At 44.3% G+C, this 24,450-nt stretch overlaps 1 protein-coding gene and 1 pseudogene across 1 annotated transcript; both read right to left on the bottom strand.

Moving 5' to 3' along the window:
- Positions 1 to 20,014: 20,014 nt before the first annotated feature.
- LOC149858222 (endogenous retrovirus group 3 member 1 Env polyprotein-like) lies at positions 20,015 to 20,966 on the bottom strand (annotated as a pseudogene).
- Positions 20,967 to 21,785: 819 nt separating this feature from the next.
- On the bottom strand, positions 21,786 to 23,945 carry LOC149858221 (uncharacterized). The gene has a single exon (XM_090059038.1). It carries the CDS (start codon positions 23,880 to 23,882, stop codon positions 21,786 to 21,788), a length of 2,097 nt encoding a protein of 698 aa, XP_089915164.1. The 5' UTR covers positions 23,883 to 23,945.
- Between the last annotated feature and the right edge of the window lie 505 nt (positions 23,946 to 24,450).

The raw sequence follows: 24,450 nt of genomic DNA, 5'->3' as shown, positions 1-24,450 counted from the left end.
GTATATGAGAAAATGCAGTATGTCATTAAACTTGGAGGCTGCAAGTTTGCTAAGTTCACTCAACCAATTAACAGGAGGTAATAAAGGCCCTCATGAGTATCCCAGAAAGCGGAGGGGGAGGGAGAGGAAGATTCCTTACTCACAATGCACTGTATTCTCCTAAGCCTATCCCTGATATACTTTGGCCCCAGTAACCAGAATTCCCTTCCCTCCTTATTTCATTCAAGGTTGGGAGGCCAGAGGTGGGAGATGCCTTACAGTAGTAAAATGTTGAGTATCAGCACGGATCCTGGCTTTCCCTGATAAAAAATTGCAAATTCTCTGATAAAACCCCAAAATCTATTATTAAAATGAAAGGCCATTATAGGTATCAATTGAACACAATGTTTTCTTGGTATATTTACAATTTTAAAGCTATATGGAAGCCCACCAATGCCTCAATCCCTCTAATAAAATAAATTCTAAATGCCTATAAATTTTGGTATTTGATTTTGGGTTTTTTCATGGAAAATCAGAGCACCCCCTGCCTCTTAGCTCACAGAATACAGGTCCAGGCCCTTCACTACCAAGCCACAGCCCCCCAGGCCCTGCTGGTGCCCCTCACTGCCCCTTCCTTCCCCCCTCCAGCTCCCCAGCCTGGTTGGTGTCCTTGCCCCCCACTCACAGCCTCCTGCCCCCCAGCCCTGCCAGGGAGGCCCCCAGCTGCCAGGGCTATGGGGCCAGGGACTCTGGTCCGCAGCCCCTTGCCCCCCCCACAGGAGGTGGCTGCTGCAGTGGAGGGGAGCACAGAACCTGGCTCCCCCTCCCCGCCCGGGCTGCCTGCTGACTGGCTACTGTGGGCTCAGCCAGGGGTGGAGCCAGCTTCCCACTGCTGCTCACACTCCCAGAAAGGCAGGGGGATGTGTGCTCCCCAGAGCTGTGCATGGGGTGGGGGCAGGGCCAGGTGGAGGTTTCCTACTGTGGGCTTGGGCTCCCCGCCCTGCCACCCTTCCCTGGGGCCTCCACAACCCCGCAGGTGTAACTCAGCATTACAGGGAACAGTAGGCTCATGCGAGGAAGCTCATTGCCACTGCAAGTCCTGTGCTGCCCTGGCAAGGCATTCCCTGCCTGTGCAGCTGCAGTGGGGGCAGCAGCATGGGGTTGTGCCCCTTGCTGCTGCTGTGAGGGCAGGGGATGACTAGCCAGGGCAGTGCAGAGCTGTGGCAAGGAGCTGTCCCACATGGCCCTGCTGTGCCCTGCAGTGCTGAGGCACACCCACTGAGCTGTGGAGGCCCCTGGGGGAGGGCAGCAGGGCGGGGAGCCCAAGTCTGCAAGGGGCAGCCTGCCCCCACCCCGTGTAGAGCTCTGGGGTGCATAGGTCCCCCCCGCCCCCCAGGAATGCACACAGTGGTGGAAAGCTGGACCCACCCCCTCACCCCCACCAGATGAGCCACCTGCAGGCCTGTCCCACTGCCCACTAGGGCTCTGCAGCCATGCATTGAGGCCCCAAGCCCCAGGCACCACCTGTTTGGGCAGCATCCCCAGTCCTGCCTAATTCCCTTCCTCCTTCCCTATGGGGGGTGTCAATCCGCCCCCCCCCCCCACTTACTTATGGAACTGCTCTCCAGGTTGCCTGGCAACCATGTGCCTATACATATACGTGGCGCCCTCTGCCTGACCACCCTCCTCCCACTCCCTCCCAGCCCCTTGCAAGCTGGAACTCTGCCAGCCTGCAGAAAGCTCTTTGCAAAATCGCAAAATCTACGGGTTTCTTCGTTAAAATGAGAAATCTGTGTTTGCCTCGGGTAAAGGGGGGAATCCACTTTTTTTCCTTCATTTTTCCATGGGAAATGGAAAACCTGGATCCCTGAATATCAGGGCAGGAAGAGCTAATAAGGACTTACCTGCACACCCTTGGAACCAGCCAACTGGGGCCTCGCAGAATGCAGGTGTGACCCAGCACTTTCCCACACTTAAGAACTTTGCATTCTCCCCCTGCTCCCATTTGGTCAGGGGTACTCATGGAAGAGGTGGAAAGTCAGTTCCAGTCTCCTTCAAAACCTGCAGGGATTTGTCCCAGTCAGCACCCTGGGTCTATAGCCCTGCATAGAGAAATTAGGCCTTATTTGTCCTATCTGTTCCATATAACTGGCTAAACATTTTCTACACTTTCCCTTTGTTTGGGTGGGGGTTGGTTTTTTGGTTGTTTTTTGTTTGTTTGTTTGTTTCTGCATATGGTTCAAACACTCTTTACTTGACCTCTAAGCTCTCTGGATAAACAAGTACGATTTAAGTACAAAGCATTATGTTTCAGTCAAACTTCAGTATTTCATGCTAGGCAACATGCCTTTTGGGGATATTAATTTCTTTTTACATGTATTTGTAAATCAAAAGGCCACTTGAAATCAAAACTTGACTTATCTGACCCACCTCTAAAAAGTTATTCTTTGTGTACTGTTGTTTATAGATATTCTGTGAGTAATACTAGGAATGTATTGACATATTTTACATTTTGAATACCACAGACTTTTTGCAAAGTGAACCATATAAAACAAGTGATCCATGAAAAAAGGATATCTCTTGACCATCTGAATCCAATTGATTGGCCTGAAACACTGATTTTTTGTTTCTGTCTGTGTGAACTGCTTAGAAATGCAGAGGTCTAAAAGATAAATCAAGAGAGGTTAAGGTAAGATAGGCTGAGGGAGTTTACTGATGTTGAGGCTGCTGAAAATCTTTTCACTTGAACGTTTTTATTCAAAAAGGAGTGGGAGTAATCTGGAGTAATCTGCTTCACTCGATTTAAGAGTGGCAATTCATACTGGCATTTTTTTCATTCATGGAGGCTGCACATGTACAACCAGATCAAGGAAAGGGGGCTCAACACGGGATTTATTTTCATTTAAGTTTAGGCACATTAATAATTCTATTGCCCCATGTATTTGAGAGCACAATGTTTGTAGCTCCCTTAATAAATGACTGCACTAACTCTGAGAAAAAAATATCTGTTGTCCTTTCACAGAGTTCTTAAGAACATTATAGTGCAACAGGCAGCATTACTTCACAGTTAGGCAGATCACATCTATTAATGAAAATTTGACACACACAGGGCTGGCTGCTTTTTATGATCTTTATGACATGCTGATTTCCGTAGAGTAATGATTAACAATTCAGAAAACAGGGTTTATAGTAGTAACACCGAGCTTTTTATGAAGTCTGTAACACTAGCAAATTTCTTGAGAATTTTGTAGTAGAAGTATTGTTGCAGCCATGATGGTCCAGGAATCAAGGCTTTTTTGTGATATCTTTTTATTGGATCAACTGTATAGTTAGGAGAGCTGTTGGGCAAACTTTCAGGCATCAGGGTACCTGGGCTAAGTACAGACATTCAAAAAGCCCAAGGCTGAATCGATTCAGTCTTTGCAGGCTAACCTAAATTGAAGAGATTAGACTGAGAAACAACTGGACAGACATTCACCTTTGATTCAGAAGATGCAGCCATATGCCTGCAGTGGCTCACGTCAGAGCTAGGGGGCACTGAAGCACAGATCTCTGGTCCATAGCCAGCATGGACTGGGTGTTTGTTTCCTCTTCCTGTTGCCCCTGAGGTCTCTGGGATTTGCAGTGCAGAATCACAGTAGTAGGACTCTGCAGGTTTGCTCATCACTTCTTCCTGCTTCCAGGTGTCTGTGTGATTTGTAGTCCACAGTCACAGCCAGCAGTAAGTTTTTAGCAGGGCAGCTCTGTAATCGTCAGTGTGGGGGAGGGTGGGGTGGGGCAGGAAGTTTAACCCCCCTCTCTGGCCCCAGGCCCCAGCTGGGGTTTGCTGGGGGGGACGGACAGGGAAGTTCCTGCCTCTTCCCCCCTCCCTCCCAACCCTTGTCTGCTAGAACAGACAGCACAGGCCAACTCAGAACTGGAAAACACGCTGGGAGACTGTATTTCACATGAACCAGGATGGGGTCTGGGACAGAAGTTTCATAAATCAATTTGACCCAAATCAATTAAGGCTGATACTATATTCGACCAAGTGTATCTTAAACCAATTTCAGCCATTTTGAAACTAATTTATGTGCAGTGAACAGGTTTAAACCCATTTCTGATGTTTCTGTTACAGGTTTAAACCAGTTTCTGACGACTTAAACTGGTTTATGTGCAACTTCTGTCCTTAGCCCTAATGCCCACACACTTGTCCAACAGGTCTCCCAACTATACTATTGGTCCAATAAAAGATGTCACAAAAAATCTTGCCCCTTAAGAATATTGGTTTACTGGTATGTAATAGAGAAAATTCACTTCCTAATCACATACATCTAGCATTTCAAAAAGCTCAGTATTAAGTACAGCAAAGATAAATTCATGTAGACAAAACACTTTCATTCCCTCAGCCATTGTGTAGCAATCTCAATTCTCAAAAATTCCTTGAAACCCCATCTCAGAAATACGTGCAATTTGTCTTTTGCTAGAAAATATCCATTGGGCACAAGGACATATTACCAGTGCTTTGGGCACATGTCTGTAACATCTATCTCTTCACTAGTTTACATATATGCCCCTCTAGACTTTAATAAAAGCTTTAACATCATAGTGTGATCTTCAACTTGTGACAAGATATACAAGTCATCACACGTCAATGAAGCCATTAATTTCTGTGCAGAGTTGAAAACCAGACATTTACTGAAGAAAGTAAGAAAATAAATTAATAAAAAATGTATCAAACTAATCAGCAATTGGACGTATCTTGGATAACAACCAACTTGGGAAATGTACAGTTTATTTCTGCAGCCGTCTTTAGTACCCACACTCAAACAACAATCACAGAGAATTGAAGAAGAATCACCACAGTTCCCTTACAGATAATCCTTAGTGTTGGTACAACCTGATCTCTATGGCAGTCTGTTTATCTGCTTTCCTTATTTTAGAACATAATTCTGAGCATTCCTCAGTCTTGATCAGCCTTCAGAATTCTGATCTAAAACTGCTGCAGGAGGGTAGAAAAATCATTATGGTCTTCTCAGTATCATTACCCAAAGAGGCCACTCCAGGTCAGGTGATACCCTGCACTCATCCACTGTTCCTCCAAAGGAACTCAAGACTCTTCAGCCCCAGCAAGCCAGCATGGGCCAATAATTTAAGTCACATTTGATAGCTTCAAAAGTGGGAGAGAGGATTCACAGGCAGTTTCCTCACTTCTTTTTTTGTCCATGGATGGATTAGACTAACCCAGAATAATTAAAACTACAGAATCCTACCATGCGCTGGAAGTATCACCCAGCTGTGCATAAAAAAGGGTTTCTCAGGATTTATCCAAGTTTTGCTTGGTTCCTTGCCCTCATCACTTCTTGTGTTAGGAAAAATATGTCAAAATGAGCATCCTGCCCAGTAAATGCTTTTGGATGAAACGCAGTCTCAGTGGTAGTATTTTTCTGAGATAGCTAAATCTTGATAGAGTAAATCTTACCAGACAATCCATAACATTTTTTCCTTTGGCAAAGAGAGATTGATAGGAGTGCAGAGTTGATAAGTTTAGCCTTCGGGATAGGGATCTAATAACGTTTTTTCCAAGTATCATTTATTAGCTCATTACAGAGATGCTTGCTTGCTGTTCCTACTTGGAAACCAAAGGCCAAATTTTTCCTTGGTGTAATTACATTAGACTTCATGGAGCTATGGCAGACTTTGTTTGGCCCCAAACCTTAAGAACCTGTAACTAGGGAAACGAGAGAGAATTTCATATATATGCAGAATGACAGAAGACTTCCTGTGTGCATTAAATCACTGATTGCTTCAATTCCAGAGTGGTTGTTATCAAACAGGGAATTAAATACATGGACTATCAGTTAAATTATGATGATTTTATATTTTGAGGATATGATCCAATCATTTGGGGTCTGTGTTTCAAAGTTGCTCAGCATTGCTCTAACAGTGCTCACATCAAATCTGTTGGGAATTTTATTTTTTAATTTAGTGGCAGCAGAATCAGGCCAACAGAATTGCAGTAACCAACATCTATAGAAACTGTGCGTCTCCCTTCTTCCAAAGAAGTTCCTTACTGAGATATAGGCATTCTGAAAGGGACTCTGTATTGTTTTCTATCTTGCAAATACAGTCCTTTTAGAGGCCTCTGAGGGCCACAACAGTTTCTTGAACTTAGTTAGCAATCCAGTTTTGCCTACTATTGCATGCTGCAGATGTCTCCACACCACCGCAAAGAAGCACTTTGCCTTGGTTCAGCATAAGGGACCAGTATGAGTTAGATGTGTGTGAATAATGGTGACTAAATCAGAAAAGAAAATAATTTTGTGTTGACATGACACACATTCTTTGGCAAAATGGAAAATCCAACATTAGTTTTAGTGCAGGGGTAGGCAAAATGTGGCCCGCGGGCCAGATGTGGCCAGCCAGGCTATTCTATCCGGCCTGCGGGGCACCTAAAAATTTAGAAAATTAATATTTATCTGCCCCTGGCTACCTGTCATGTGGCCCTCGATGGCTTGCCAAAACTCAGTAAGCGGCTCTCCGCCTGAAATAATTGCCATCCCCGTTTTAGTACAGCATTGCAGTAGACCTGAAATCAAATGTTTCTTCATCATTTTCAGGCTGTTTTAACCTTTTTCTAACTTTATTTTTTCATACAGGTCCAATTTGAAAAGAAGACATCATTTTGAAATGAAAATTCAAACACTTTTGTTTAGAAAATATTTTGATTTCTCCATTTTTTCTGGCCAACATGATTTGCCAAATTTGCAAAAATTTTGATCCCCTAGCTGCATTTTTTTCACAAATATGCTCTTCACCAAAAAAAAAAAACCTCCTGATTTTTTACCAGATCTTGAAAATTCTGCAGAAGTTCAAAGTCTTATGTCTTAGCTTTGGCTTGCCATTATGGGCCATTTAATATAAATATAAAACATTTTAAAAAATCATTCACTTAGTTTTGTCAAGGTCCATATTCAGTTGGCTTTGTGTAGGTGGAGAAGATAACAACCTTCCACAGGGTCAAACTACAATGGTTGCATCATGGATATTAGACACGATCTAGCCCTAGCCTATGCATCCTGGCTGATTTAGTCAGAAAAGCATCTAGGATTCAGTTTCATGACTAAGATCCATGACTCTGCAAACTTACACACTGGAACATGCACATCACAGGGTCATGCATTATAGCTGCAATTTTCTGTATGAGTTTTGGAGTCAGTAGGTTTTGTTCATGCAATTTCCTCCATCTGTGCATATACAGGTATTAGGAAAGCTCCTATGTAGGTCCATTGATGCGTGAGTGTAAATTGGTGCCCAGTAGAGCACTCTGTAAATAGTTTGGATTACTTGAACACATAATCTGTTCATTTTTTTCTTGCTCCCTGCATGCTAGAGGATAAATTCTAGGGGTGCGTGAAGCAGACAGTATTTGATTCGGATTCAGATTTAGTCCAATTTACAGGACAGTGATTCAATTCAGATCACTGTCCCAATTTGATTCAGCTGAATTTGAAGATTTGATTCTGATTCAGAGAATCAGCCATTTGGCAATAGACACAGCTTTATATGTTTTTTCTACGTATCTCAAGGTACCAGGCATGGCTCATGAACGCTGAGATGGTGGGGCAGATGCAGCATCCCACGGGAGCGAGGGGGGTCCCCCTCATGCTTGGTGGTAGACCCAGAAGTGGACTGGAAGTGCTTCCAGTCCACCTCCAGGTCCACCACCGAGCGTGCAGAGAACTCTCCCCCCCTCCTCCCGCACCCTGCCAGCTTGGCGATCAGCCACGGGGGGACCCCAGGTGCTCCCCCAGACCTAGGAGGCACAGCCACTGAGTTGGGGGGCAAGGGGTCCCTCATGCACTCTGCAGCAGACCTGGAAGTGGACCAGAAGTATTTCCAAGTGCGCAGTGGACCTCCCCGCACTTCTGTGGGATGCTCCATCTGCCCCACCATCTCAGCATAGAAAAAAACATATAAAGCTGTTTCTTCCAGTTCAATTCAGAGAGATTAATGGGTCTCTGATAAATAGTTTGGATTCAGAGATTTGGCCGCTGTATTGGGCCAAATCTCCTCCGAATCAAATCAGCTACCAAAGTTTCACGCAGCCCTAATAAATTCACTCCTGCATGTCAAGTCATAAGTTGTTTATTAATCAGCTGATGGAAAAATAAACATTTTACAGCCTCTTGTGTGAAAATTGTCTTTATGTTGCAGAGGAGCTATTGAATTAAGTGCATAAATTAACTCTATCTTCAACCCACCTAAATAACATGCCCATGGGAGTGTAACACATGCAGAAACCTGCCATTCTTCATCATAGTATTGCATCATCTTGCACATGTATAAAACAAGTCAGAACCCTGGGTCATTTCCATAGCAACATTTTCAGTGTTAGACTTACAAAGGTTTATGCAAGTTGTTAAGTGGTACTGACACTAATGATATAATTAACTATTGTAAAAGTCATGTCTGGTTGCATATATTTTGTTTCTAGGGTGATTATAAATAATAATGTCCACACTGTTTCCTTAGAATTATTGTGTATGAAAAAACAAGTTATAGGGATTCAATTTTTAACAGTTAATGTACAGAAGACATCAATGTCAGAAGTATTTTCATCACGTCACTCTAAAGAGCAAAGCAAGGACTGACAAGCTTTGTTTGGATAAACAGACTATACAAGTAATTCATAATTGAACAAGAGCTGATAAACCTTGATAGGGAAATTTGAATCTGATCAAAGCAATTCATGCTTGCTAGAGATTGACAGTCTTTGAAGTGTGCAATGTTTTATGTAGTGTGTGGTGGCAATCCTTTCACTGCCATGAGCACATAAGCAAGGGAATATATTTACTGTTGGTAATACCAGACCTCAGCTGTGCTACTGAGTACAATATCTCACTGTGATTCAAGCAGGCTGTGAATGTTCCAATGACATGTGTTTCCACTGGAAACTGCTGATCTGTCAACTATGAAATTTTTCACAGAAAACATACCGGCTTTGGCCATCGCTGTCAAATTCATGGAGGAAAGTAGCATTGCTAGTTATTGAGAATTAGGGATACAGCTTCTGGCATCAGAACTTCTTTGATCTTAAATGTTGGAGGCTGTAGGAGAGACCCTGGTCGTACCTTGTTCACTCTCCCTTTCAGCATCCATTCTCCACCACTGTGTGACATAGGATACTGGGCAACATGGGCCTATGGTCTGACTGAGTAAATGGTAATTCTTATGTTCCTATCTTCAACCAAACACAAGCAGAGTCCAACAGAGTGCCTCCGGTACCTTGCCAATTGGTGTGTCAGGATGCTGGACAGCCCAAACTTCTAGGGTCAGTGAGCCCAAGACAATCCCACGTGCAAGTGACCTTGAACTCAAAGATTCCAGGATTTCTTTGTCATGAAGCTGGGAGACTATAAAGCCAGGGAGCCTTAGTCCCCAGGCTTCTGTGCTCCTGTTGAGCCATTACTGCTAGAGCTCCCATGAATTGGTAGTTTTGAAATGATATTATTTTTTACATGAGGATTTTTGACATTTCTATTTTTCTTTCTAAAATGTAGCATTTTCCCCAGAATTTGGCACTTCCTGTGGATGTACATGCTAATCTTTTACCATAATTAACTGTAGGCATGTCTTCACAGCTGACTTCAGTGCGGCACAGAGATACCCAAACTAGGTTTAAAGGTGCTAGTTCAGGCACTGGAGGCAGTCTAGAAACCCAGGGCATTACTGGAGGGAGAACAATACATGTTGTTAAATGAAAAAAAAATCATGCTGCAATAAATCAAAAGTAGATGTACATATTCACTCTGTGTCAAACAAAGATTGGGCAGAGCCTGACCCAAAGCCCATTGGTGATAGTGGAAAAACTCCTAGTGACTTTGGTGGGCTTTGGTTTGGACTTCCCATGCAATTAAGACAATCTGGAGACTTTTTTTAAAAGATGTTCTGGGGTTTCTATACTGACTGTTCTTTAATTTACTCTTTTAAATATTTTTGAAAGCTATAGCTGAATTGTGAAAAAAGGAATAGGAAAGTATTATGCTATAAACTTGTTATCTATTACTGTTGACCTGACTTCTTTGGGACAGGATCAATCTCTCAGTCAATGGCTTACACAAACATATTGGAAAGATCTTGGTGGCAGCTTCCTTTGGTATTGACTATTCATAATTCATGCTATGATTGGTCAGCTTAGTCACGTGTTGATGTTTTTGTTCCTTAATGACTCTTACAAAAGCTTTCAAAATACCCCCAGGAATGCTTCAGTAACAAACACTTGAGCAGTATGCAAATATTTGCAAATTTTTCCTGCCTCTCAGACATCCTTGTAAAACAGTTCAGCTCCTTCAGTTAAAGGGATAGTAGTCCACCTCTGTTTCTTGGAGCTGGACTTTACAGAGCCTACTCAGATAAGGTCCACAGTTGTCAAAGAGAAAATATACTTCTCAGAGACTTTATTAATGATTCCTTACTGTCAGGCACTTTCTCATGAAATAGGCATCAGGACAGGGGGTATGAAAGGCACCTATTGGGGGGGCTAAAGTGTCTCTATACCAATGCTAGGAGTAGGGGGAACAAGCAGGAGGAACTCACACTCCTGCTTGCAAACAAAGACTTCCACCTGGTTGAATTAACTGAAACCTGGTGGGACCCTACCCTCAATTGGGCAGTAGGCATTGAGGTTATAGGCTGTACAGATGTGACAGAGTGGGGAAAAAAGGGTGGTGGTGTTGCTTTCTAGGTTAAGGAATGATGCACATTCTCTATAGTCAAGATGGGATCAGAAGAGGGGAAAATTGAGGTACTGTAGGTCAGAAATCAAGGGGATCGGGGGGAAAGGGACTTGGTAGTGGGGACCATTACAGACCACCACACCAGGAGGATGAGCTAGACCTTGAATTCTAAAGGGGTCTCTCAAAGGCAGTACCCTCAAGGGACACGGGTGTCATGGGTGGCCTAAACTACCCTGACATCTGCTGGGAGGAGCAGCCAGCTAGATCTAACCATTCACGTAGGTTTTTAACCTGCATACAGGATCTTCACCTAATGCAGGAGATATACAGTCCCACTAAGGGAAATGCCTTACTGGACTTGGGGTTTGCTATAGGGAGACCTGGTGGGAGATACAAGGTAACCTAGGGGATAGTGACCACCAATTGTTGGAATTCACTATCCAGCAAAAGGTGGGGAAAAACGCTAGTAGGGCAGAACTGCTAGACTTCAGAAAGGCTTCAATGAGCTCAGGAGATTAGTAAGTGAGGCACTGAAGGACAGGAGCATTGGTGAAATGGGAGTCCAGGAAGGGTGGTCATTCCTCAAGGGAACAATCCTTCAGGCACAAAAGGGGACAGAAGGGCCAATAAACCCTCTTGGCTGAACAGGGAAATCGAAGAAAGCCTAGGGATAAAAAAAGAGGCATACAGACTGCGGAAGGAGAGGGTAGCCACCAAGAAGGAGTATATCTACTTGGCTTGCACTTGCAGGGAGTCAGTTAGAAAGGCCAAAGCAGCAATGGAACTCAGGCTGGTAACAAAAATTAAAGACAACAAAATGTCCTTCTTCAAGTATAGAGGGACCAAAAAGAAGGCTCAGGATAGCATAGGACCCCTCCAGGACAGACTAGGGCAGTTGGTGACAGATAAGAGGGACAACGCTGAGCTCTTCAATGAGTTTTTTGCCTCTCTATTACTATTGGATCAGGACAAATCTCCCAATTGGATCATAGACAGGCAAAAAGGGATACCAGCCCACCAAATGTTAGCACCGACTTAGTGAAGAGACACTTGGAGGGGCTGGATGTGTTTAAGTAAGCAGGCCCAGATGATCTTCATCCAAGGGTGCTGAAGGAATTGGTCAGTGTCATAGAAAAACTGTTGGCATGACTGTTTGAGCACTTGTGGCACTCAGGACAGGTCCCAGAGGACTGAAAAAGGGCCAATACGGTCCCTATTTTCAAGAAGGGGAGGAAGGAGTATCTGGGTAACTATAGGCCAGTTAGTCTCACCTCTATCCTTGGGAAAACCTTTGAAAAAGTTATTAAGGATTACGTTTGTGGGAGTCCAACAGAAAAAACAATGTTGAAGGGCAACCAGCATGGGTTCAAAACCAAATCTTGCCTGACTAATCTTGTTTCTTTTTAAGACCAGGTCACAAAATGCTTAGATGCAGAAGTGGAGGTTGATGTCATTTACTTGGATTTTAAAAAGGCCTTCGATACGGTGTCTCATCCCATTCTCATAAATAAACTAAGCAGCTGTAACGTAGATGACTACATGGTCAGGTGAGTGGTGAATTGGCTTAAGGAATGCACCCAGAGAGTGGTAGTGGCCGCATCGGTATCGACCTGGAAAGATGTGGGCAGTGGCATCCCCCATGGTTCAGTTCTTGGAACAGTGCTGTTCAATATCTTCATCAGTGAACTGGATGAGGGTGTGGAGAGCACTCTGTCCAAATTTATAGATGACACCAAATTATGTAGCAAAGTAAACACACTAGTGGGCAGGGAATGGATTCAGGCAGATTTGGACAAGTTGGAAAAGTAGGCAGAGCAGAATAGGATGCAGTTTAACAAAAATAAGTGCAAAGTACTGCACCCAGGGAGAAGGTATCTGCAACACACTTACAGACTGGGAGGTGACTTCCTAAGCAACACAGCAGTAGAAAGGGATCTCAGAGTCATAGTCAACTCCAAGATGAACATGAGTCATCAATGTAACAAAGTGATCAGTAAAGCTTAACTGCACTCCATAATGTATTGGCAGGTGCATCACAAACAGGTCTAGGGAGGTGATACTTCCCCTCTATGTGGCATTGGTAAGGCCGCAGCTGGAGTACTCTGTTCAGTTTTGGGCACTGCACTTCAAGAGGGATGTAAAAAACCTTGAGAGGGTCCAGAGGAGGGCTACTCGGATGGTTAGGGGCCTGCAGGTAAGATCCTACAAGGAGAGATTGAGCAACCTGGATCTCTTCAGTCTCCCCTAGAGAAGGCTGGGAGGTGATTTAGTGGCTGTTTACAAATTAATCGGGGGGGGGGGGAGCGGGGACGCGGATGGAGGACAGCAAGGAATAGGAGATGCTCTGTTTACCAGGGCAAACCTTGGAGTTACTAGAAACAATGGCCACAAACTGACCAAGAGCAGATTTAGATTATACATCAGGAAGAACCTATAGTTTCATAGTTGGTAGGGTTGGAAGGGAATTGAGCAGATCATCAAGTCTGACCCCCTGCCATGGCAGGAAAGAGTACTGGGGTCAAATGACCCCAGCAAGGTATTCATCCAGCCTCCTTTTAAAGACCCCCAGGGTTGAAGCCAGCACCACTTCTCTTGGAAGTTGGTTCCAGATCCTAGCCACCCTGACTGAAGTAGCACCTCCTGATATCTAGCCTGAATCTACCCTCTGCCAGCTTGGGACCGTTATTCCTGGTCACTCCTGGTAGTGCTCGGGAGAACAGGGACCCCCCCAGTGCCTGCTGGTCCCCTCTGACTAGTTTGTAACAGGCCACTAGATCGCCCCTCAGCCTTCTCTTGTGAAGGCTGAACAGATTCAGGTCCATCAGCCTCTCTTCATAGGGCCTGCCCTGCTGACCCCTGATCATGTGGCTGGCCCTGCTCTGAAGTGTGGCACTGAGACCTGGATGTACTCCAACTGCGGCCTGATCAGTGTCGCATAGAGGGGCAGATCACCTCCTTGGACCTACTCAAGATGAATCTGTGGATGCATGACAAGGTACGGTTGGCCTTCCTGGACGCGTCTCTACACTCCCAGCCCATGTTCATCTTGGCATCAATAATAACTCCGAGATGCTTTTCTGCCTCCGCACTGATGAGAAGGGAGTCCCCAGCCTGTAGGTATGGTGTTCGTTCTTCCTCCCCAGGTTCAGTAACCCATCCATCTTGAAACCCATCCTGTTCTCATCTACCCACCCCTATAACCTGTCCAGGTCCAATTGCAGCCTATTCCTCCCTTCTAGCATGCCCACTTCTTCCCATATCTTAGTGTCATCTGCAAATTTGAACAGGGTGCTTTTTACCCCCTCATCCAAGTCACTGATGAAGTTGTTGAACAGTGCAGGCTCAAGGAACAAGCCCTGCGGAACCCCACTGCCCACATTCCTCCAGGTCAAATAAGACCCGTCCACCACCACTCTCTGGGTGCGGCCCTCCAGCCAGTTAGTGACCCATTTGACTGTATAGGTGTTGACACCACAGTCCCCTAGTTTTTTAATGAGAACGGGGTGAGAGACAGTGTTGAAAGACTTCCTAAAATCCAGAAAGACTATGTCCACCGAGACAGCTGCATCCAAGGCTTTTGTGACCTGGTCATAGAAGGCCACCAGGTTGGTCTGACAGGACCTGCCTCTAATGAACCCATGTTGGTTGTACCTAAGCATAATCTCCCCTGCTGGCCCCTTGCAGACATGCACCAGGATAATTCTCTCAAAAAGCTTACCCAGGACTGAGGTAAAACTGACTGGCCTATAGTTTCCTGGTTCCTCCTTCCTCCCTTTTTTGAAAATGGGAACCACATTGGCCCTTTTCCAGTCCTCTGGTAAAATGCCAGAGCACCATGAGTGCTCGTAAAGCCATGCCAGGGGTCCCGCAATGACCTCTGCTAATTCCCTCAGCACTCTGGTGTGGAGATGATCAGGACCTGATTATTTAAGTATGTCCAGTCTTTCCAGAAGTTCCCTGACTAGGTCCTCTTTGACCCTAGGCCTGGGTGCGCCTCCCCTGGGGCCTACAGGGGCCCCAGGGGGGGCGGGGCGATGACCCGGTCCCTGCTCAGAAAAATGGAGGCAAATAAATTGTTAAATAGGTTAGCTTTGCTGTCTGGTGCAATGACCAGATTTTTTAGCGTGTCCTGCAGATGCCCCAAATTACCCGGTACCTTCTTTTTACCCCCTATGTATTTAAAAAAGGGCTTCTTGTTGTCCTTGATCTGGGTAGCTAGACCCAGTTCCATCTCCACCTTGGCCTTCCTGACCGCCCCCCTGCAGCCCCGAGCAACAGAGGTATTGTCCTCCCTGGTGATGGTCCCTCCCTTCCATTGAGTGTATGCCTGCTTTTTAGCTAAGAGATGTTCCTGGATGCCTTTGGTGACCCATGGGGGATTTTGCACCCTCTTGCTGCATTTGATCTGTGTTGGGATTACCTCCCTTTGGGCGTGGAGGATCATCTCCTTGAGGAACAACCACTCTTCTTGGAGACCCAACTCCTCTCCCCTCCTGGACCTCAGTGTCTCCCCGGCTATTCTCCTTACCACATTGCAAACCACCCTCCTGAAGTCCAGGGTTGCTGCCTTGCTGCAGGCCCTTGCCACCTTGCGTTGGATGGTGAATTACAGCAAGCAATGATCGCTGTTGCCCAGGTGGTCGAACACCTGCAGACCCCTCACCAGGTCGTTACCTGTGGTCAGCATCAGATCCAACAAGGCATCTCCCCTGGGGGAGCTGTGCACCTCCTGGGTTAGATGGATAACCTCTTTATGGTAAGGGTTACCAGAGGCTGGAATGGGCTTCCAAGGGAGGTGGTGTTTTCCCCTATTCTGGAGCTCTTTAAGAGGAGACTGGACAAGCACCTAGCTGGGGTCACCTGACCCCAGGGCAGGGGGTTGGACTCAATGATCTCCTAAGGTCCCTTCCAAACCTAAACTTCTATGAAATTTATTACATTTATGACAAGCATTAGAGAAAATGCTGACTGTTCCATACCAATCTGAGTAAATTGCTGGTTCCAAAGCTTTTCTTCCAAATGGCCACTTTGTAAAGTACAGCCATACTTCAAAATATTTGAATTCTTATCAGTGCCTACTATGTTATTAGGTAGTTCTATATTTTCATGGTGTCATTGTCTTATTCTTTCATACATCATAAAAAAGTTTAAGGAGGGAACTGCACAATTAGTAATAGAGGGAACAATCATAATGCAATAATTATAATAATAATATATTATATGATAGTATATTGTGAATATTCCCTGGCACCATAAATATTGATTACATCTAATCTAGCCAATCTACCTGTATTGTACTTCAGGTAGTGCTAGTAGGGTATTTGGTTTACAAGCCTATTACATGAAAGTGACTGATAGAATTGCCATCAAGTCCCAAAATTTTAGATCTAAATCTGTAGTTTCACAGAAGCCTGGAGCATTCAGATCCAGGGAGTGTTTGGCTCATTGTACAGAGACTATGTACTTCACATCTGGAGGTAATTTACCTTGAAACTTAGGAGAGCGGGAGGGTTCCTGGTCTCTAGTATTCTGTCTTTCTGTCAAAAACAGTGTCTTTCCTGCCCTGGGTTCCGGTGAATAGCTGAGGAAGGTTTGATGTTATTATTAACTAGAAAATAAAAATGAATGTACAGATATTTGCATTTTGTTTTCATCTGACAGTAAGGAAAGGTTAAGGTACACTTGCAGAAAGTACACATGCAGAAAGTGTATTTTAATTTTGCCAGTTCAACTAGCCACACTGGTGCATTTTGTATGAGAAGGGGACATGTGTAATATAGCAGGTGAAGCAGCAGCTGAGCAGACTGAACAAAACTCCTGTGTATCCTTGTTTGCAGAACAATCCCCTAAGATCATTGCAGGCCATGTGCTTAGGGAATCTCTTGGATAGTCCAGGCAGGGACTAGAGAAGGAGTGCTATCTTCCCACCTTGTCTCTTCCATTGTGTCAGACACAAATTTAGAGATAAGATGACAAATTGGTCTGTGGATATTTGTATGTGAACGTGGCAAGAGATAATGCAACTTAAGCTTTGCAGTAAGCTGATAAATATGAGAGAAGCCTAATTTTACAAATCATAAAACCTGTTCCATAATCCTGCTTGTTTGCTACCATTCCCCAAACTGGCAACTCTGCTACTTTCTTCTCCTCGTGAGTTCTCCAATTATTTCCATGCAGCAGATTCCATCTAAATGACACAATCTTAGGGTTGGTAGCTGTGATGGACTGGGAAATGTACAAGAGGCAAGGTTTTCAATTTGTGATACCTTCTATTGAATCAATTGTGTAGTGGGGAGAGATGTTGGACAATTTTTATTATTAGACTTAGGGTGTCTGTTTAAGGACATTTAGGCCAGGTACAGAATGCTTGTACTTAGCCTTAAATATTTTGAGTGAAATGGACTTAACATGGTTTTGTTTGCTTAGTTTGCCTCCTTCCCTGCTTTATTGTATTGAGAAATGATTTTATTTGGTTGGGGGGGGAGAAGTGATTGTTAAGTCCCACACTTCTTTCGGGTTACCCAGGTATGCCTGAACCATAGTGTACATCAGAATCTAAAGAAAGATTCCCTTGTTAAAATATATTGCTGCTTTTTCCTACAGTTTTTTTTTCCCATTAGCTCTGCAAAGTTAGGACAAGTATGAAAGAATGAGCCATGCTCTAGTTGGTGTCAGGCATCATTAATAATATTGTCAGTCAAATTGCAATTGCACAATTTTTATTGCGGTGATGAGGCAGGAAACTGAAAGATCAGAGTTTATTTTTCAAATCCCAAGCTAAGTTTGGAGGTCTGACAAGATTTCTTTTAAAAATCATTTCTCAACTTTTTAAACTGTATAAATTTACTCTCAATTTAACTGGAAGAATAAAATGGAGCTCCACAAGCTCACTGCTAAAGGATGATTTTTGCGAAGTGTATTAAGAGGAATATTGAGGCTTTTATGTCTGGTGTTATCCTAGGCACAGTGTATGAAATGACAACAAGCAGTGATAGTGACTTGCTCACTTACTACATAAAACTGAGAACTGAAGAATCCATGTTAACAAGACCTAGGCGAGCAAGGTTCCTATTTTTATGACCTTTTCATTTGTCATTGGTTGGCATTCCAAAGGATCAGTTTCTGTTATAAAGCCTAAAAAGGACAATCATTGGACTTTAAAAAGAGAACAAATCATGGGTACCATTATTTTAACATCTCAGTGACAAAGCTGCACTTATACATAGCTGAGGAAGCTTTAGCTTAATTGTAAGCTTAATTGTAAATTTAGCTTAATTGTAAGCTTAATTGGTAGCTTAAAGGCAATTCTTAATGGGTCATCCAATGGTGCTATATATATTTTGTAACCTGGCAAGAACAGCTTCTCTCATTTTAACTTCATATTGTGATGATAAAATAATTTATAAGCCATAAAATATAGATTAAAACATTGAATATGTTTTTATTGCATTTTTTAAATATTCATTTGATTTTGTTCCACAAGAGGACTTGTATTCTCTTGTCTCTATTAAATTAAAAATAGCTATTGTTACAAGATCAATAGACCATGTTCTAATCTCAAATGCATCAGTATAAATCTGAAAACAACCTATCACACACATATTTACGCTGGGGCCATGCTGCCTGTATGTACTCTGTTGCAATATAATTCTGTTTATACTGTTTCTGTACTGCTGTTTCTGTTACATTTTAAATGCCCCATTTGTCCACAGTTCTGAGTGTGAGCATGTAGTGGGGCTCCACCAATGATCAGGGTTTTCCATATGACAGAATTTAGTTGTGATGAGAAATTCTTATTGCTCCATGTGTTCATGCACATGCCCATTTCTGTCCCATTGATGATGTGATCAAAGGTGTCTTCTCAGAGGAGCTTACTCCTCTGAGAACTTGATTGTCAAATAATGCTCTAGAAGTTGGAGCCAGTGAAATAGTGTATGGATAGGTTGTGTATGTATGCAGTTATGTGTCTTCTGAAAGACTTGAACCCTAGCCAGTGGAGAACAGAAAACTGATTAGAGTACTCACCTATGCAGTGGCCACCATGGAGGACAGCACTGAGAGGTTTAGTTGCACTATGGAGGTTACGTTGGGTCCAGTTGTCTTCATTGACAGACCTTAGGTGTGGAGTTGGGCAGGATAGCTAACTACACAATAATTAGCTGTGTGCAAAGCAGGTCTGCTATAGACTGTAGTGCAATTGTAGATTTTTGTCAGCAATTGTACATACAGATGGTGACATGTTACAGGAAGGCTAGGTGAACCAAATGGTGGGCAGTGTCGGGGAAAACCGAAGGATCGGGCCCCAAGGTCACGGTGGGCCGGGGTGGCAATTAGATACGGACAGGTGGGATTAGCGGCGTAGAGTCTGGAGTTAGGGACTCGGAGCAGATTGAGAAAAACAGGTGAATTTATTTGACTTACACTTCAGGCGTAGGCAGAAAGGTCTTCAGTTACAGTTTTGAACACAAACAAACAATTAACAACAAAGGGGTCTGTTGGCCCACGAGGTTCAGTCCGAAGACCTAGTCCCAGGGCTGGTCAACAGCTCATAAATGGGGATCACAAACAACAAAACGAACTGTAACACGTTGATGCTGAACCGCGTGACGCCAGTCCACAGCAATGGACAAATCGGGTGGTCGAATGAGAAAGCCGAGGTCAGGAGCCAGAAGATGAAGCAGCGGAGACGTCAGTTGGAGGGATGAGCAGAGTCGTAGTTGGTGAAGAAAGCCGAGGTCGATGATCCAGAACCGGGTTAAACAAAGTCCAGAGGGTGATCCGAAATCGTAAGCCATTAATCAGTTCAAAAGGTAAGTCAGGAGCCAGATGAACGTAGTCAAAACCCGCAATACAATGAGCAATACGAAGAACTAAGCCACGGAGCCAAAGGAAGAGATCAATAGGCCTTGAAGCCTGACTCAGAGAACAGTCCCTGCAGCAGCAGCCTCTGTCTCTGGTCCACGCGATCTCCCCCCGAGGGAGGGGCTCACAGAACTTTTATATCAATTTGGTAGCCAATCAACGTGCTCTCCGCAGAGAAATTTCTAGTCCGATTACCTCATGTCAGGTTCTGACTGAGCATGCTCTCAGTCAGGAGCTGACACAATCTGAGCATGCGTCTGTGGGGAAAGTAGGTCAACAATGATTGACAGCTCCGCAGGTCACCCAGGGGGCAAGGACTGGGTGAGCCTTGGAAATTTCCACTCACAGCTTCAAACCGCGCATGTCAGTTTAACCTCTTCTGTGCTGGCAGCACATACTCAAACAATTTCCATGACATGCCCCCTTGCTGTCAGTACAGAAGCTAGAAGGCCGAATTACACCTCCTCCCCTCCAGCGGAACCATCGTTCCCGAATTTTTCATGCGTGGGAACGGTAGTATATACATAGGCTGACAGATTTGCGACTCTACGTGTTAGTATTTTAAAGATACAACTAATGCTACATGCAATGATTACAAATACAAACAGAAATGACAGTACGGGTGTAAGTAGATTCATTAACCATGACGACGGATTCCAACCTAACCACTTAAAGATGCGTGATAGCCATCCCTGTCCAATCCCCGAGATGGTATTTACCTCGTCTGCGATCTTTCTAATGGTATTTATTTGATGTTGCAACGGGACCGACACGTTAGGGATAGAAATGCAACACATTTCCTTGGACAGGTTTAAATATTGGCATAGGCCGCCTTGTTGTAACAATAATGCATCTAGTGCCAAACGATTTTGCATCGTCATTCGAGACGTGGCCTGTACCTGTTCATTAATTAACGTAAAACCTGCAGCGGTATGGTTTGCCAAAATCTCAACCCTTTCTGAGAGCCAGTGCGATCCGAGCCTTGGCAATCGCATATCCCCATAGGAAGAAGCCCTCAACGGCCCAACTGAGGCCCTGAGCGGTCTTTTCCCCATGAGTCAGCGAGCTCCAAATAGGTGTAGCTGACCGTGCTTGGCGACGCGTGATCGTGGGACTCGGCGGATGTGCCGTTGAAGCCTGTAATGGGGGGCAGAATAAAATGGAGCTCAAAAAACATTTTATGCCTGTTAGCGTGGCCGGCAAAGTTGTGTATATCCATCCATCTGAGCATGCCCAAGCTAGGCCAAATGGTGCTGGGGTGCTCAACTCGTCACATCGGCCTGGGATTGGATAGGAAAGCGCTGGTCGTTCGGGGGGCCCCGATTGTCGAATTGGCTGTTCTAAGCCGTGACAGGCTGCATGGAGCAGTATGGCTCGGAGGGTCGGATGATAAAACCCAAATGCAGAATTTTTTCCATGAGAGCCAGATTTCGTAAGGTCTACAGCTTGTGATTCATTCCAACTTGCTAAAGGAATGGCTTCGATCAGAGGTGTTAAAACAAATTCAGATGGTCCCCTTTTTCCACCTCGGGGGCTTAGGTCGATGTACCAAGGGGGGGCTCATCACATGCGGATCCCACCTTAACGACATATCCGGTCTAGACCATTCGTCCCCCTGGGGGTGTATCCCCCATGGGATGGCGGAGCAGGCATACTGGGCTTCTCTATTAAAACAATCCAATTTTGGAGGGATCGTGACTTGAGCAATATCGTTTACCGAAAAATTTCTGGGCCAAGAATAGCTGGTTGTAACATGGCCCCCACCTTCTAAAGGGACAGAGACGTTGATAGTGGTCTCTTCCCCCTGGGAAACCTTTGTAAACCATTCGTTTACATCGAAAGGCACAGGGTACGGGGTAAGAACAGAATCTTCTACGGACATGGGAATTTTAAGGCATGACGTTAGTCCCTGGCCTGTTTCATCCCCTGTGGCATTTGCCCAGAGGGATAATAGATAAAGAACTGAATTCGATGAGTGGTCAAATTCGGTAACCGGTTCTGCTGACAATTTTACAATCACAAATCCGAAATATATACAATATACAATAATTAGTCCAAAATCCTCGGGTCTGGTCGCCATGGTGTCCGTCAGCTCTGATGGTGTTTGGTGATCTCGTTTCCGATGAATTATGCGGGTCGCAAATGGTCATGAATCTGAAACAATAACAAACAAATCGGCAGAACAGGTTCTTTCAAAAGGAACTATATACACTCAATACTACGGGCCTAATTTGCGCTATTAGTGACTGCCCTTCTGGTTAGCCAATTGTGATGGGCCAACACTTTCTTTCCGCTGTCTTCAAGTTCTATTAGGTAAGTATTTGGATACTCTTCGGCTTGTACTATTCCTTTTAAGATCTTAGGGTGTTTATTCTTTGGATCTGGAAATGTTATCCATATGAGCTCGTTTTCTTTAGATTTTCTTTCCCATGGTTCGATGGGGACTGGTTTTCTGTTTGTCCACAATTCTTTTCCTTCATTTAGGTTTATCAATACTTCGTTGTAAATCCGCGTCCATCCTTTGTAGGTTCCATTTCCTTTTAGGCGAAGTGTTTCTTTAAATAGACCTACTGCTCTTTCGACTACTCCGTTTGACTGCGGGTGGTAAGGGATATGGCGATGCCATCTGATGTTGTTTAGGGCTGCAAATTTTTCGATCGCTGTGGAGGTAAATGGAGGTCCTCCATCTGATTGGATGGTTTGTGGAGTCTGCCACATAGCGAATACCCCAGTTAGCGCCGTTATTACCGCAGTGGCATGCGTTTTTCTCAATGGCACTACCGCAACTTGTCTAGTGCCTAAATCTACAATGATTAAGCCTTTATTTGGAACGGCTGCTCCGGGTAGTGGGCCCAAGAAATCTATTTGCCACGTTTTTCCTGGCTCAAATTTCTCTTTATCAAAAACTCCTTTGGTGTTTTTCATTTGATGGCATTTCTCTCTCGCACAGGCTTCACATGCTTGAATGATTTTCTTCCACTCCCGGTGTTTTCCAGCCTTTTTACTTCCGTGGTTCCATTTCTGATAACACTTCTTGGAGCTTGGGTGGCCCCAATTCTCATGTAACCACTTGAGGTAGGGATCGATTTGTATTTCACTTTCCTTATCTTGAGCTGTATATACACGTCCTACGTTGCTTGATTCGTGCAGCAGTCGGTCAATGTATTCGTGTACTGGATCAGTGTCAGTACAATGAGATCTAGTATGTTTTATCAGTGGTAGAGTTGTAAATTCCAAAAGTAGATGGTATATCTTATCCCATATTTCTATATGCTCATTGGGAGATGCGGTACCCGTGATAATTTTATATATATACATGGAATCGATAGCTATTACGGGAATCGGTAGCGTTCCATTATGGTTAGCTAAACAGTGCTTTACAACCCTTTTAAATCCCAATAGCTCATTTTTCTGTGCTGAAATGTCTCCCTCACAGATCATAGCCTCACTGCATGGTTCGCAATAGAATCCATATTTGCCTTCGCCTCGGGTGGTTCCATCGGAGGCCATCCATGCAGGTTCGGTGGTTCCATATAGGATGATCCTGGGGCTTCTCTCACTAGCTGGGATAGGTGGTAGATCCTCATGTCTCCAGTCATGCCAGTGGTAAATGTGGTTCAGCACCATCGCGCTCCAGGTTGACGGTTCTCCCTGGAATGTTGGATCTGGTCGGTCGTGCATTAACTTAGGCAGTAAAGTAGCTCCTGTTGCTTTTAATCTCCCTTTTCCGATAGATAGGAACTCAACTAGTTGAGCTGCCAATAATGTTTTCGCTATCGTGCCATAACGGTGTTGGTTTGTTTTTAAAGTTCGGTGAATCAAGTGTACTAACTCTCCCTTTTCATTCTTTACTGTTGCAAAGAGATGTTCGTCTGTAAATCCTATCGTGATTATTAGAACAGATGTTATATCAATAGCGCTCAGTGAGGTGTTCTTCACTGTATCTAGAAGTTCTTTTAGATTTTTTGCATCTCTTTCGCTCCATGGTGTTTTCTTTCGAGTCTTCTCGCGTATCTGGCGCTGGATCCGAGCTAACATAGATAGGTGCCCTGGTCCAATGTAATTTCTGAACCAGTTTAACCATCCCAGCAGTGACTGGAAATCGGCTCTTGTCACTGGAGCTTTGTTCTCCCAGAGGTTTACTTCAGTATCGTTATGAGTTGCTCCGTGTCGCTTGGATCTGCAGAATACAGTTCCCAGAAAGGAAATTTTCTCTGATGGTTCTAAATGCGACTTCTTTTTGTTTATTTTCCAGCCATCTTTAGATAGATGTTCTATTAGGTCTTCGGTAACTTTCTTAACTATTGTTTCTCCTCTACCCATTATCGCTATATCATCTATGTAGCTCCAAATTTGAACTGCGCGGCTTTCGAGATTGGACTTCTTGAAATTTTCTATGCTATCATTCATCGCGCCCGTTGCCAACACCGGAGCATTGCAATACCCCTGTGGGCAGACATTCCATCGAAAGATTCTTCCATTTATGCACATGTTCAGTATTCCATCCTCATCATTTATAGGGATAGAGAAAAACATATCTTTTAAGTCGATCGTAGTGCCTTTCCAGGGTTCAGACTGGTACTCTGCCATCTCTTGTATCATCTGTACTAAGGTGCATGGTGTCGCTTGAGCTAGAGTTCTGCACCTCCTGTTTGCTTCTCTATAGTCAACTACTAATCTTACTTCACTAGGTCGTCCTGGCTTTGGAATACCCCATCCCGGTGATAGACAGGTGCTTGCATAAATTGGGGTTATTGATCCTTCCTTCTCTAGCCCTTCTAACAAACTACTTAGAGCGTCAAGAAGTTGCGGCTTAGTCGGTATTGGGGTGTATCTCCACGTCGACATGATCTGCAAGGTCGGTCTGTGTCTCTCTTCGTTGGGTATCGTA

Source organism: Crocodylus siamensis, chromosome 8, assembly GCF_052110815.1.
Source record: "Crocodylus siamensis isolate JL-2025a chromosome 8, ASM5211081v1, whole genome shotgun sequence".
Lineage (NCBI taxonomy): Eukaryota > Metazoa > Chordata > Crocodylia > Crocodylidae > Crocodylus > Crocodylus siamensis.
The sequence above is the reverse complement of the archived record's forward strand: the minus strand, read 5'-3'. Positions and strand labels throughout refer to the sequence as shown.